This window comes from Rhineura floridana, chromosome 5 (assembly GCF_030035675.1).
Source record: "Rhineura floridana isolate rRhiFlo1 chromosome 5, rRhiFlo1.hap2, whole genome shotgun sequence".
Classification (NCBI taxonomy): domain Eukaryota; kingdom Metazoa; phylum Chordata; class Lepidosauria; order Squamata; family Rhineuridae; genus Rhineura; species Rhineura floridana.
The window spans coordinates 170,239,819-170,254,039 of NC_084484.1; the positions used below are offsets into that span (position 1 = coordinate 170,239,819).

At 42.5% G+C, this 14,221-nt stretch overlaps 1 protein-coding gene across 13 annotated transcripts in view; it reads right to left on the reverse strand.

Annotated features, from left to right (window-relative positions):
• FAT3 (FAT atypical cadherin 3) overlaps window positions 1–14,221 on the reverse strand; it is a 697,764-nt gene that overhangs the window by 87,531 nt on the left and 596,012 nt on the right. For 12 of the 13 annotated variants that reach the window (XM_061628858.1, XM_061628860.1, XM_061628859.1 and 9 more), the window contains one exon: window positions 7,219–7,452. In XM_061628858.1, coding sequence (XP_061484842.1) covers window positions 7,219–7,452 — 234 coding nt within the window. Of the gene's footprint in view, window positions 1–4,671; window positions 5,078–7,218; window positions 7,453–14,221 lie in introns of those variants that run through there. The other variant, XM_061628866.1, reaches the window with a different exon arrangement.

Genomic DNA, 14,221 nt, shown 5'->3' on the forward strand with positions numbered 1-14,221 from the left:
ATAATAATAATAATAATAATAATAATAATAAATTTTCAGCATCACATAAGATGAGACCAAACTAAATTTGCCTTAGGATATTTAAAAAAGAACACAGCAACACTGAAAATGGTTGTTGTTATTATTATTTAGATTTGTTAATTGCTTGTTATCTGAAGGTTTTGTTAAAAACAAAAATAAACACATCATACCATGAAAACAAAACATTAAAATAACAACAACACCCAAAGAGCCATGAAGCTTTGGCAGCATACTAATAATGGAAGTTGTTATTTAAGGTACAGTTAATAGTAGTTATTGACAAAACAATATCACCCTTGTCCATTAAAATCCTGGGGGGAAAGGTAAGTCTTTATCTGGAGATCACAAGATGTCAATAAAGGCACCAGGAGGAATAGAATATCAATAGAGTGTGTAAGGGGCTTGGCGGGAGGGGCATGGTATCAAAGTGGGACTCCCAGAGGTCAGGCTCCTATACCACTGAGGCAGCTGAAGGAGCTATAGGTTGCACTGTGGTATCTAGAGATGCCACCTAGGCAGCATTATGAGCTCTGTCAGCTGACTCAACATCTAGTCAGGTGATTGAGGGAGCTTGGTTTTCAGCTTGAGCAACATGTCTACTAGTGAGAGAATATGCCAGATTGAGAAAATGATTGCCACTCTCCCCACCCTGCCTCTAGATCCTGACCTTTTGCTTATCTTGGAATGTGCTGCTCATCAGATCCAGAACTTTTGGCCTGCTTTAGACTACGCTGATTGCCAGAGATGGGGGAGGGGGAACTGACAGCTTGTAATCTCCTCAAGTAGGGCTCTGTCCCCTGTACCACTTGGGATGCCCATCCCCAGTTAACTCCAACACAGTAGCCCTCTTCAGGCATTCTCCCAGAACATAAGAGGGCCAAAGGTGTGTATGGAGGTAGAATTATGTGTGCTAATTCTGTCCGAAGAATCCTGCATGCACCGTGGCAAGCACTGCACCACCTGACCTTCCCATGTTACGCTGGAAGGTCTGAAGGGAGCTTCTAAGTGTGTTCAGCTAAATGCATTGAAAAGCCTCCTTCTGATCAGGAACCCTGATGATGTGCTTAGAGGCCTCCTTCAGACCTTCATGTAAACATGGTGGGCGTGGATGGGGCCAGTGTGCACATTTTGCCCTCATGTGTTCGACCTCAACACTTGAACAGCGCTGGTACTATAGGCCAATCAGTCACTGGAGCTGGGTAAGCACACCTCTAAATCCCTGTTGTCAGGGCTGGCCCAACTATTAGGCAAGATGAAGTGGTCTCCCTCAGGCAGTAGAATTTCGAGAACTGTTGTTGTTGTTATGTGCCTCCAAGTCGACTACGACTTATGGCGACCCTATGAATCAGTGACCTCAAAGAGCATCTGTCATGAACCACCCTGTTCAGATCTTGTAAGTTCAGGTCTGTGGCTTCCATCCATCTCAATCCATCTCTTGTTTGGCCTTCCTCTTTTTCTACTCCCTTCTGTTTTTCCCAGCATTATTATCTTTTCTAATGAATCCTGTCTTCTCATGATGTGTCCAGAGTATGATAACCTCAGTTTCATCATTTTAGCTTGTAGTGATAGTTCTGGTTTAATTTGTTCTAACACCCAATTATTTGTCTTTTTCGCAGTCCATGGTATAGCAAATTGTCAATTATTCTGAATATCGTTTTTATTATCACACGAGAGGGGAAGCATTTGGATTTTATGCCTCAGGTACCAAAATGTCTCAGGCTGTCTGGCAATGACTATTAAGAAAACATTTTAATTACAAACCCAGCAGGAGGAAGAAAGACAAACAGAATACAAAAAATCGCTGCCCCTGCTGTAAGGGGCAAGGGAGACAGACAAAACTCGCTGTGGGAGAAAGCTGGATAGGAAAAAAAAGGGGGGATGTAGAATAACATGTCACACTCATATCTATAAAGAGTGACTGATTTTTCAAGCTGAGATCTCCTCTACGGTTTACACTGAATAGACTGGTTGGACACTCTGAGAACAAGATGCTGGACTAGATGGGCTATTTGCCTGATCCAGCAGACTCTTCTTATGGTCTTATGACTAGGTACTTGTGACGATGCAGCCAGCAAAGTGTCGTCTCGATCCTTGCACTTCTTGGCTTATTAAAGCTTGCCGAAGGGGTCTGACTGAGTAGATCTAGGGTGTGGCCAACACATCTTAACAAGAGGGAGCCACCCTGAAAGAGGCGATGGTCTGACAGCTCCTGACAAAGCCTACCCTGGACCCATTGGTTTGTGACAACTGCTGCCTGGTCGCAAATACCCTCTTTTTAGGGAAGGTTGTGGCTCAGCAATTGCAAGTACCCTTGGTTATCTTGAGCCATTCGAATCTGGGTTCAGGACTGGTTATGGGACTGAATTAGCCTTGGTCGCCCTCATGGATGACCTTTATCAGAAGGACAGGGGGAGTGTGACCCTGTTATTCTTACTTGATCTCTCAGCGGCTTTTGATACCATTGACCATGACATCCTTCTGAGCTGACTTGATGAGATAAGTATTGGAGAGTTATTTTCAGAGAATAGCATTGGGTGATTGTCTTTCAGCTCCTTGGTTGTGCTATGGAGTGCTGCAGGGTACCATCTTGTCCTCAATGCTGCTTAACATTTATATGAAGTCCTTGGGAGCAGTCATTAGATTTGGGGCAAGGTGTCAGTAGTATGCTGACGATGCCCAGCTCTATTTCTCTGTAACATCTGAATCGAGAGAGGCCATGCAAGCTCTGGACTTGGTGCTTGCCTGGAGGAGGACCAATAAACTGAGTCTGATCCTAGCAAGAGGGAGGTGCTGCGGGTTGGTGGTTCCAGAGTTCTGATAATTGGTCAGCTGTCAGCTTTCAATGGGGTCGTACTCCCTCTGAAACTGTAGGCTCATAGTCTGGGGGTGCTCCTCAATTCATCTTTGTTGCTAGAGGCCTAGGTGACGTCAGTGGCTAGAAGTGCCTTTTACCAGCTTCGGCTGGCAAGACAGGTGTGGCCGTTTCTGGACAGGGATAACCTGATCATTGTTGTCCACGCACTGGTAACCTCCAGGCTGGATTACTGTAATGCACTCTATGTGGGGCTGCCCTTGAGGGTGGTCCGGAAGTGGCAGCTGGTGCAAAATGCAGTGGCGAGACTGCTCACTGGGGCAGGGTATCACCAACATGTCACCCCACTGCTGAAAGAATTGCACTGGCTGTCCATTTGCTACCGGGCCAAGTTCAAGGTTCTAGTTTTGGTATAAAAAGCCCTATACAGCTCGGGACCAGGATACCTGAAAGACTATCTTACCCCTTATATACCCAGTTGATCACTGCGCTGTGCAGATGAGGGTCTCCTGCAGATACCATTTTGTCAGGAGGTCCGTTCTGCACAACATAGGAAATGGACATTTAGTGTGGCGGCACCTACCCTGTGGAATTCCCTCCCCTTAAATATTAGACAGGTACCATCTTGTTATCTTTTCAGAGCCTACTGAAGACCTTCCTCTTTCAACAAGCCTTTTAAGCAGAGACCTTATCCCAGTCTGCATCTGTTCTGGAATTGCTGTTAAGATATTTTTTAAGATTTTAAAAAAAGATTTTAAGATGTTTTTAAAGATTTTTTAAAATATACATTAGAGTCTGTTTTTAAGATTTTTCAGGGCATTTTTAGTGTTTTTGTTTGCTGCCTTGGGCTAACAACAACAACAATAGTTGGACTACCATGGTGCAACACAGAAACTGCTCACAGTTCAAAGCTAGCAATGGCAGCTCCTTGGAGGCACTCTCTGCTCCACTTTGTGTTTGGCATTGCTATTGTAAGGGAAGCTGCCACTCGGAACTGCTCTTATTTCAAAGCGTGCTGTTGTACCTGGTTCCCCTTCATGGAGAGGGATGCCCATCCTTCACTGTGACATTCAGGGCTTGAGAAGTCTGCTAAACAAAAGAGCCTACCACAGCCACTTGGTGAATTATAGAGAGCTACATGCTGAAGTTGACTCCAGGCCTGCAGGGAAAGTACCCTGTGATTGCCAACTCTGTTTCCACTGTACCAGGACAGCTAGTTGAAACCTAATTAAACACAAATGCCAAAACAAAGCCATATATGTTCCCAGGCTGGCGTTTTTATTTGTACAGTCCAGCAAAAGAAACAGCAAACAAAGAAGATTGCTGTAATGTACTGAAGGCCGTTGCATAATTGTAGCCCCATTGTTTGAAAGCAGAAACTACAAGCTTGACATTAATCACACACCAGAGCTACTGATCTTCCTTCCAGGCATATGCTGTTAATTTAAAATTTTGTGTCAGTATTTTACATCTTTTTGCAGTGTCAAGAAAGCACTGTATTTATTTTTTTAAGGTGATCAAAAGCTACGGAAAATAGTTTTCTTCTTGACATGGCAGAAGTACAGCCGCCTCCCCAGTGGGATCTGGGGCACTCCCTTTTCTCCAACCATAATCATAATGAGCAATCACAAAAACAAAACATGGACTCCCGTTTAAATTGAATTATGAAAGAGTAGATCACCCTCTAAGGAAGAAGGCCTTTTTTAAAAAAAATACCCCTTCCTGATTCAACCAAGACAGTAATATTTAAATAATTTTTTTAAAATCATCTACTGAGTCGATACACACAGGATATATTTCTAAACATATAAAAGTCATTAAAAGTATGTGGCATTGAAATGATGATTTTATTATCTGCCAGTTTGATACACAGAGGATATGTTGCCCAGCGTTCAGAAGTCATTACGAATACATTGAAGTGATAGCTTTATCATCTATCATTACTTTTATTTATTCGTATCGCCAGAGTTCCCCATGGCCTCAATTTGAGACGAGCCATTGGTGGGTTATATGACATATAAATCTGGAGTTACGGATAGCTTGAATTTTTATTTGTCAGTGAGGATTTGGAATATTTCATTTTAGCATCTGTTCCACATGGAGCTGCCATAAGGGATCCATTTGTATTGGTTTGAGATGTAATGAGGAGAAACATATAGCATATCTTATAGCGGGTTTGACATTCTTTGGAATTGGTTGTATTTTCTCTCCACAGAAAGAGAGAAAAGGTGAGGAGAGGCTTTTCTATAAGCAATGAAACAACAAACAATAAATAACCACATACACATCTTAAAATACAATGCTAAAAGTAACATATTTATACAACCCTCATTATCCACAAAAATCCACTCTCAATAACAATGTTGTCCCATTTCTTGTTGAAAAGCCCCTGAGGAAAACCTGTTCTGGATGAAACGGGCATCAACAAAAAAATCCATTACCCTTTCTTCAGTATCTTGAGATTGGATCTCTTGCCTCAGTTCTGGTTGCCTCACCTCAAAAAGGATGTTGTAGAGTTGGAAAAGGTTCAGAAAAGGCCCACCAAAATGATCAAGGGGATGGAGCAACTCCCCTATGAGGAAAGGTTGCAACATGGGGGGGGGTCAGTTTAGAGGAAAGGCGAGTAAAAGGTGAAATGATTGAAGTGTATAAAATTATGCATGCCATGGAGAAAGTGGATAGAGAAAAGTTTTTCTCCCAGTCTTATAATACCAAAACTCCTGCACATTCAGTGAAGCTGAGTGTCAGAAGATTCAGGACAAACAAAAGAAAATACTTCTTTGTGCAGCACATAGTTAAACTATGGAATTTGCTCCCACAAGTGTCAGTGATGGCCACCGACTTGGATTAATTTAAAAGAGAATTAGACAAACTCGTGGAGGGTAAGGCTGACAATGGGTAATGGCCATGATGGCTGTGCTTTGTCACCATAGTCAGAGGCTGCATGCTTTTGAAAACCAGTTGCCAGTAGACACAGAGGGGAGACTGCTCTTGTGCGCAGGCCCTGCTTGTGGGTTTCCCATAGTAAACTGGTTGGCTACTGCAAGAACAGGGTGCTGGACTAGATGGGCCATTGGCCTGATCCAGCAGGCTTTTCTTTTGTTCTCTGTTTTCGTCTTTTTCATTGGATACTTCCAATTTTGTGTGTCTTAAAAAATCCACAAACTTTTCCCAACCTAATTATTACATGCTGCCCTCTTCACTCTGTCCCTCCCTACTTTTTTGTAATGGAAATAAACTTTTAAAGCACATAATAAAACTAAGTACAAGGCATGTTGCAAATGCTAAGAGTGTATGATGGCTTCATATCTTCAGTATGTTGAGATTTATAGCAAGATTAGTAGAGAGCTGAATCAAGAGAACTCTCTTTTAATATCCACACATCAATACTGTCATGTTTCATTACTAGCATTTTGCATTACTAGCATTTGACCCTAATAGCTAATCAGTATGGAGAATTGAAGGTCTGCAGGTTGAAAATTATAGAATGAAAGCTTCAAGTGATGTCTGTACTCGTAATCATTACCATAAAAACTGCTGACTCTTAAGCTTTTCTCCCCCACTGCCATAATCACTTACTTTGGACATCAAATGTCCCAAAGAATATTAAAAGGGGAGAACTATAGTGTGTGTGTATTGGGGGCCAGGAAGCTGCAGTAAATGTTTGCATGCATGTAGTATTTGCATTCCTAAATGCTAGAAATTCTGAATTTGAGATCTAAACATCAACATCAAAATGACACATCCCTACTATACTTCTGAGGCTTAGGGTTTCAAAATAAAAATCTCAGCTGAATTCAAAGTTATGAAAGCTTAGTTTAGAAATCAAGACTTCAGTTTTTGTAGTCAGAACTCATCATGGAAGTTCAGACTTGAAAATAAGAATCTCATGTGTACTTGGAAGTTCTGTGTTCAAATCCCGTCACAGTCATATGCTGCATTTCATGTTTGTTTTAGCACAAACTGTAGCTCAGTGGTAGAGCATCTGCTTTTGCATGCAGAAGGTGCCAGGTTCAATCCTCAGCACTTCTAGGGAAGGATGGGAATGTCCTCTGTGAGAGCCGGAGGGCCTCTAACAGATAATGTAATCCTTCCTGGGCCAGAATTTTATCTCTTCCACCCCTGAAGACCAACTTCGACAGGTGGATGGGGCCAACTTGGACCACCAAGATTAACCCACAGGCTGGAGACACCCCACCCTCGGTATAGACAATACGGAGCTAGGTGGACCAATGGTCTGATTCAGTATAAGGCAGCTTCTTATGTACCAGCATTAAGGTAGAAAGCAGAAATTAGAACAATGGAGGTAAAGAATAGGTCCTGCCAAATCTCACCTACGTAGGAAATATTTGTGGCAAGTATTCTTTGGAGTCTTACCAACTTACCTACATCAGGATCGTTGGCTTGGACTCTTGTCAGCAAAGCTTTAGTGGCGGTGTTCTCATAGACACATGCTGTGTAACGGTCAAAAGAAAACACTGGTGGATTATCATTGACGTCTTCCAGAACAAGATGAATTTCAGACTGGCAGAACCTGCCTCCTCCATCTGTTGCTCTGGCGATCAAGCTGTACACAGGGATCTTCTCGCGGTCTAATGGAGCTAAAGTTTTGAGTTCCCCTGAAATGCGTTGAATGGAAAAAGGGGGGAAAACGGGGAAAAGTCAACATTATTGTCATTATTTGTCACTTTGATGATTATGATGATTATTTTGTTATTGCAATTTTACCATAAAATGGCTCAGGTCCTAAAACTAAACAAAAGGAAGCTCAAAGGGAGCTTGCCCCCTGCAACCCACTGTCTGCTTAAGCAAAGTGCTTCCACCTGATTTCAGGCAAATCCTTCTTCCCACTGCAATCTATTGTGCCCCATCGCACGTTGTTTAAGAGCCTTCATTAGTGTCTTTATAGGAGTGCAGGAGACTGCGGGGGGAGAGAGAGGGGATGGGAAAGTCCTCCTTCGTGAGCTTCCTTCCATGCATAGTTCTCAGGATCCAAGGCAGCATTCACAGGAAACTACAGGCAGATATATCTGCCAACATTTCCTTGTTCAGAGCATCTACTGACACTATTCTATAAAAGACTGAATCCATGACTAACCTCAGTTGAAGCATGCATGTTGTCCTTCCAGTAGTTAATATGCAGCCTTTAATTTTTATTGAAGCAAGCAACTGCATTTTCCTCTTCTTTCCTCAGTCTTGTGCAACAAGTGAATTTTGCCATAATTGTGCATGCAACAACTTTTGACCCAGCACATCAGATATGGGGTGGCATCTCAAGGTTTTGGCAACCTGCTGATTTTGCACTCGTAAGTAAATGAAGAATCAAACTGAAGCCTGTAGCTAGCAGCAGCATCCTATGTGTGGTATTCAACTAAATTCTTGCCCTAATGGAACGACTTCAACTAGAACTTCAGACATGAAACTCACTGGGTGACCTTGGGCCAGTCACTGCCTCTCAGCCTAACCTATCTTGCAGGGTTGTTTTGTGGATAAAAGGAGAGGGAGAGAACCATGTAAGCTACCTTGAGCTCCTTGGAGGAAAGGCAGGATATAAATGCAATAACAATAACAATAACAAGAAGAAAAATAAGAATAGGAATAATAGTGCAAAGGGATTCCACACCTCCTCCCCCTGTATGTGGCTTGTGCCATTTCCAAATCTGCTCCAGAGGATGGGGGAACTCCCAGAACAGATTTAGAGGACGCACAGGAGGAAGACAGAAAAAACAATAACCTTGCACTGACAGAAGGTTCAATTTAGCGCTACATCAAACACAACCTTTTTTTTTCACAGAGTGCCCAACCAGTTGTCTCCTGGGAAGCCCACAAGGAGGGCACAGGGGCATCTGTCCTCTCCCCCTGTTGTCCCCCCAACAACTATTCAGAGATATACTACTACTCAGGTAGCACAGAGACATAATAACCGGGACAGTTAATGACAGACATGTTCACTCATAACTTTCTACCATGTTGCCAGGACCAAGCCAGGTTGGGTTTTTGTATGCAGCGTTAGCATGTACATTTCACAAAGGAGGAAAACCAGCCCTGAAAGGGTTAACTGACAGTAAAGAGTAAATCAAGACCCTCAGGCGATACAGGTGCAGACCCTAAATCACCTCATGACTAAATGACTAAATGACCGTGATGGGCTATAAAGACAGGAAAAGAAAAGGATGTGTTTTTGGTATGTGGGGAAGTAAAGAGGAGAAAGATGGACTGTGTAACTTGTGTATTCGATGCTGGAACTGCTTTATGTTATTCTGCTGATAAAAGACCGTATATTTCTACACGTGAGTTGCGTTATTCTTGGCAAGGTGCAAAGCAAGGGAGTGACTACGGTCGGGTACGCCAGTGTATGTCTGCCAGAGCAAACACCAACATGCAGATCTATACCTGGAGGGTGTGTTCTCAGCCCAGAGGTGCCTGAGGTTGGTTGCTAGAATTGCAGCTTGCTACAGAAGCTGGAGTGCATTAGGCAAAGGCTATTGTTTTGCTGATCAGGCAAGAAGGATGGAAGGGCAGGCTTTTGGTATCAGAACTGTCCAATTCAATTCATCCATGCTGCCTACCAATCAAGTGGGTTGATGATGTTCTCAAGAGGGCTCTGAGACCTGAATACACATGGTCCCAGGCTATACTGTGACTACCCTGACCCAATAGGTGCTTCCAGATGACCTGGTTATTTTCCTAATTTGTTTGCAGGGAGATGAAATAACACTGGCTATTCAATGAGCATTCATTCTGATGTGTTTGTGAGGATGTTAGATGATGTTGCACAAAATCAAGTGTTATTGCACACTTCCTAGTGCATTATCCCAAATCTTTCCTTATTGAAAAAAGGCCGATCTTTTCGGGAAGAGGGTCTCATGAACAAGACCTCTAAACTATAACTGCATAACTTGAATTTGCCAGTAGGTGAACGAATCCCACCTAAAAACAGCAACAGTCTGGAAGCGCCAATGCATGCTTTTAGTTTGGCTATACTCACAGAATTTTATTGCCTTTTTTGATAGCACTGACACACTCCTTGCACTCACTCATGAGACAATTAACCATGGAGGTCTTCAATGCTTTTAAACTGACATCTCAACTTCTTGACTATCACGGCATGCAACCCTTGCCTTCTCTGTATCTGTTTCACTGCATGGGGTATGGCAAAATACCAAGCTTACTGAACCTGCTGCTTTTGTTATTTGTTCTACATTAAAATTTGTGAGCAACTTCATCTGACTACACCTTTGTTGAATTCAAGCAACATCTACTTCCTGATTGATAAGTAGGCGTGCCAGAGAATTCCGGCGAAAATGGAAATGGGAGACGAAATTGCTGACGTTTGCTCCTTCATTCCATGTCCAGAACAGAAATCAATTCAGCAAATATGACTGATTATTATTGTTGTTGCTTTCAGCCTGCAAACACTGTGCGGCTGATTATGTTGTCCTCCCGTATGTATTGTATTTTCTCCCAAATGAAATGAATGGGATGGAATACCTCCGTTAACAAATCCTCCAGGAAATAAGCTTCTTTTATCAGAGTCTTTTTGTGGTGGGGTGGGGCAGAATAGTCAGAATGTGGCTCCTTATCTACTGGACTGCAGCTGCTGCAGGCAGCTCTCTCACATGTGGCTGGAATGAAGCTCCTTGTGATGTGGCGCAGTCGTCTCCATGGTAAACAGTGCTTCAGGTACCCTGGAAGCACTGTTTACTGCAGACATGTCTGCTCGAGTGTAGGGGAGGATGGCAGACAGAGAGAGAGAGACCAAGCACAGGGTGAGGGTGGCTGCCCCTTGCCTGCCTGCTTGAGTGTACAGAGAGGAGAACTCTGCTCAAAGCTTTGAATTGCTATAGCAAGATGCTACATGATAAAAGGGAAAAAAAAGAAGGCAGGCATCCCTGGATACATTTTGGAAGAAGCCTTCGTGGTCTGTATGCAAGGCTTACCTGACCTAGCTGTTTCATTTCAGACACGCGTATTGTTAGTTTTGAATAATAAAATTTTGCTGAAATACATTGAACTGCTCTTTTTTTTTGTGGTGTAGGAACCTCCTATTCTTTCCATGTTATTCCCACCACTGGCACCAAAGTTTCTGTTGAAGAAGTAATGTCCAGGAACACATGTATTTTGTTAAGTGGGGCATTACTGTAATTTCAGTAACGAGACGGATAATGTAATTTTTGGTGAAGACTAATTGCAGCGGAGCAGAAACAGTGCTGCATGTGATGAATACAGGGCAGAATGGAAAACAATGCTTTTTCACATCCCTGTTCATGAGACCAGCAATGTTTTCTGCAGGGTGTCAGCACCCAGCAATCATGAACAGCTTTGGCCTTCCTGCTGTGGTAATGCCTTGGTCTTGAAAAACTCCCAGCCATTAAAATTTTCCCATTGAATCCCAGAGCACCCAGTGTAGCATCACTCCAGGGACATGTGGGTAACTGAAAAGGGAAACAGTTTCCCAGATCAAACCCTTGCTGCTTGGAAGAGGCATCAACTCTCCCAGTTGGTGTCAACTGGAGGCATTAACTGGGAGCTCAAACCTGGAACTGGCCTCAATTTCTGCCTAATTTCATCAGTACCTTTCCCTAATTATTTATGATTTATTAATGAAATTTATATCTACATTAGTAAATTTGTAATTTATATGCTTCCTCTGAGTAGGAGCCCAGGATGGCAAACAAAAACACTAAAAACACTCTAAAACATCATAAAAACAGACTTTACAACATATTAAAACAAAACATCTTTACAACATATTAAAACAAAACATCTTTAAAAAATCTTTTTAAAAAAATCTTTTAAAAGATCTTAAAATGTTATTCCAATACAGATGCAGACTGGGATAAGGTCTGTACTTAAAATCAAGGAAGCTATGACTCAGTGGTGTGTCTGTGCAGCTCTGCCATTGCTGCTGCCTTGCCCCTCCCAGTAAGCTAATGGAAAGCTTTTGCTGCAGATCCTCCCCTTTCAGATGGACCAATAGTCTGACTCAGTATAAGGCAGCTTCCTATGTTCCCATCAACTGTTTGAAACCGTCCGTCAGGTCAGGATGGATGTATCTGTCAATTTTGATGGTTCTAATTTTTCCAGTCTTAATTTCAGTTCTCCATATTTCCACATCAGTTTGTGATTATTTTTAAAATGTACTCATGAACATACAGTACACCATAAGAACATAAGAAGAGCCTGCTGGATCAGGCCAGTGGCCCATCTAGTCCAGCATCCTGTTCTCACAGTGGCCTACCAGGTGCCTGGGGGAAGCCCGCAAGCAGAACCCCAGTGCAAGAACACTCTCCCCCCCTGAGGCTTCCGGCAACTGGTTTTCAGAAGCATGCTGCCTCTGACTAGGGTGGCAGAGCACTGCCATCATGGCTAGTAGCCACTGATAGCCCTGTCCTCCATGAATTTGTCTAATCTTCTTTTAAAGCCATCCAAGCTGGTGGCCATTACTGCATCTTGTGGGAGCAAATTCCATAGTTTAACTATGCGCTGAGTAAAGAAGTACTTCCTTTTGTCTGTCCTGAATCTTCCAACATTCAGCTTCTTTGAATGTCCACGAGTTCTAGTATTATGAGAGAGGGAGAAGAACTTTTCTCTATCCACTTTCTCAATGCCATGCATAATTTTATACACTTCTATCATGTCTCCTCTGACCCGCCTTTTCTCTAAACTAAAAAGCCCCAAATGCTGCAACCTTTCCTCGTAAGGGAGTCGCTCCATCCCCTTGATCATTCTGGTTGCCCTCTTCTGAACCTTTTCCAACTCTATAATATCCTTTCTGAGATGAGGCGACCAGAACTGTACACAGTATTCCAAATGCGGCCGCACCATAGATTTATACAACGGCATTATGATATCGGCTGTTTTATTTTCAATACCTTTCCTAATTATTGCTAGCATGGAATTTGCCTTTTTCACAGCTGCCGCACACTGGGTCGACATTTTCATCGTGCTGTCCACCACAACCCCGAGGTCTCTCTCCTGGTCGGTCACCGCCAGTTCAGACCCCATGAGCGTATATGTGAAATTAAGATTTTTTGCACCAATATGCATAATTTTACACTTGTTTATATTGAATTGCATTTGCCATTTTTCCGCCCATTCACTCAGTTTGGAGAGATCTTTTTGGAGCTCTTCGCAATCCCTTTTTGTTTTAACAACCCTGAACAATTTAGTGTCGTCAGCAAACTTGGCCACTTCACTGCTCACTCCTAATTCTAGGTCATTAATGAACAAGTTGAAAAGTACAGGTCCCAATACCGATCCTTGAGGGACTCCACTTTCTACAGCCCTCCATTGGGAGAACTGTCCGTTGATTCCTACTCTCTGCTTTCTGCTTCTTAACCAATTCCTTATCCACAAGAGGACCTCTCCTCTTATTCCATGACTGCTAAGCTTCCTCAGAAGCCTTTGGTGAGGTACCTTGTCAAACGCTTTTTGAAAGTCTAAGTACACTATGTCCACTGGATCACCTCTATCTATATGCTTGTTGACACTCTCAAAGAATTCTAATAGGTTACTGAGACAGGACTTTCCCTTGCAGAAGCCATGCTGGCTCTGCTTCAGCAAGGCTTGTTCTTCTATGTGCTTAGTTCATCTAGCTTTAATAATACTTTCTACCAGTTTTCCAGGGACAGAAGTTAAGCTAACTGGCCTGTAATTTCCGGGATCCCCTCTGGATCCCTTTTTGAAGATTGGCGTTACATTTGCCACTTTCCAGTCCTCAGGCACGGAGGAGGACCCCAGGGACAAGTTACATATTTTAGTTAGCAGATCAGCGATTTCACCTTTGAGTTCTTTGAGAACTCACCAGCATTTTACTGTACATTTTCCCTACTACAAACATATTTCTATGTAATTTTACTAATATACACAGTTTTGCAAACCAATTTTCCACAGTATAATGCATTTCTGTAAGCTATGTGGAAGCTTCACACAGCCATTATGCCTACTAGCAGTCTGGAATTATACATATGGAGCCATTGAGACCTCCTAATTTCTGCTTCAGACATGAAAATGTATTATTATTATTATTATTATTATTATTATTATCCCATCCTTCCTCCCAGAAGGAGCCCAGGGCATCAAACATATTCACTAAAAGCACTTTAAAACATCTTAAAAACAAAAGGTGTTAAAACATGTTAAAACAAATCATCTTAAAAACATGTTTAAAAACACAAATTTAAAAATATCTTAAAAAACAAATCCAATACATACACAGACTGGGATAAGGTCTCCACTTAAAAGGCTTGTTGAAAGAGGAAAGTCTTCAGTAGGCGATGAAAAGATAACAGAGATGGTGCCTGTCTAATATTTAAGGGGAGGGAATTCCAGAGGGTAGGTGCCACAACACTAAAGGTCCGCCCTAAGGTGGAGTTTGAGCACTTG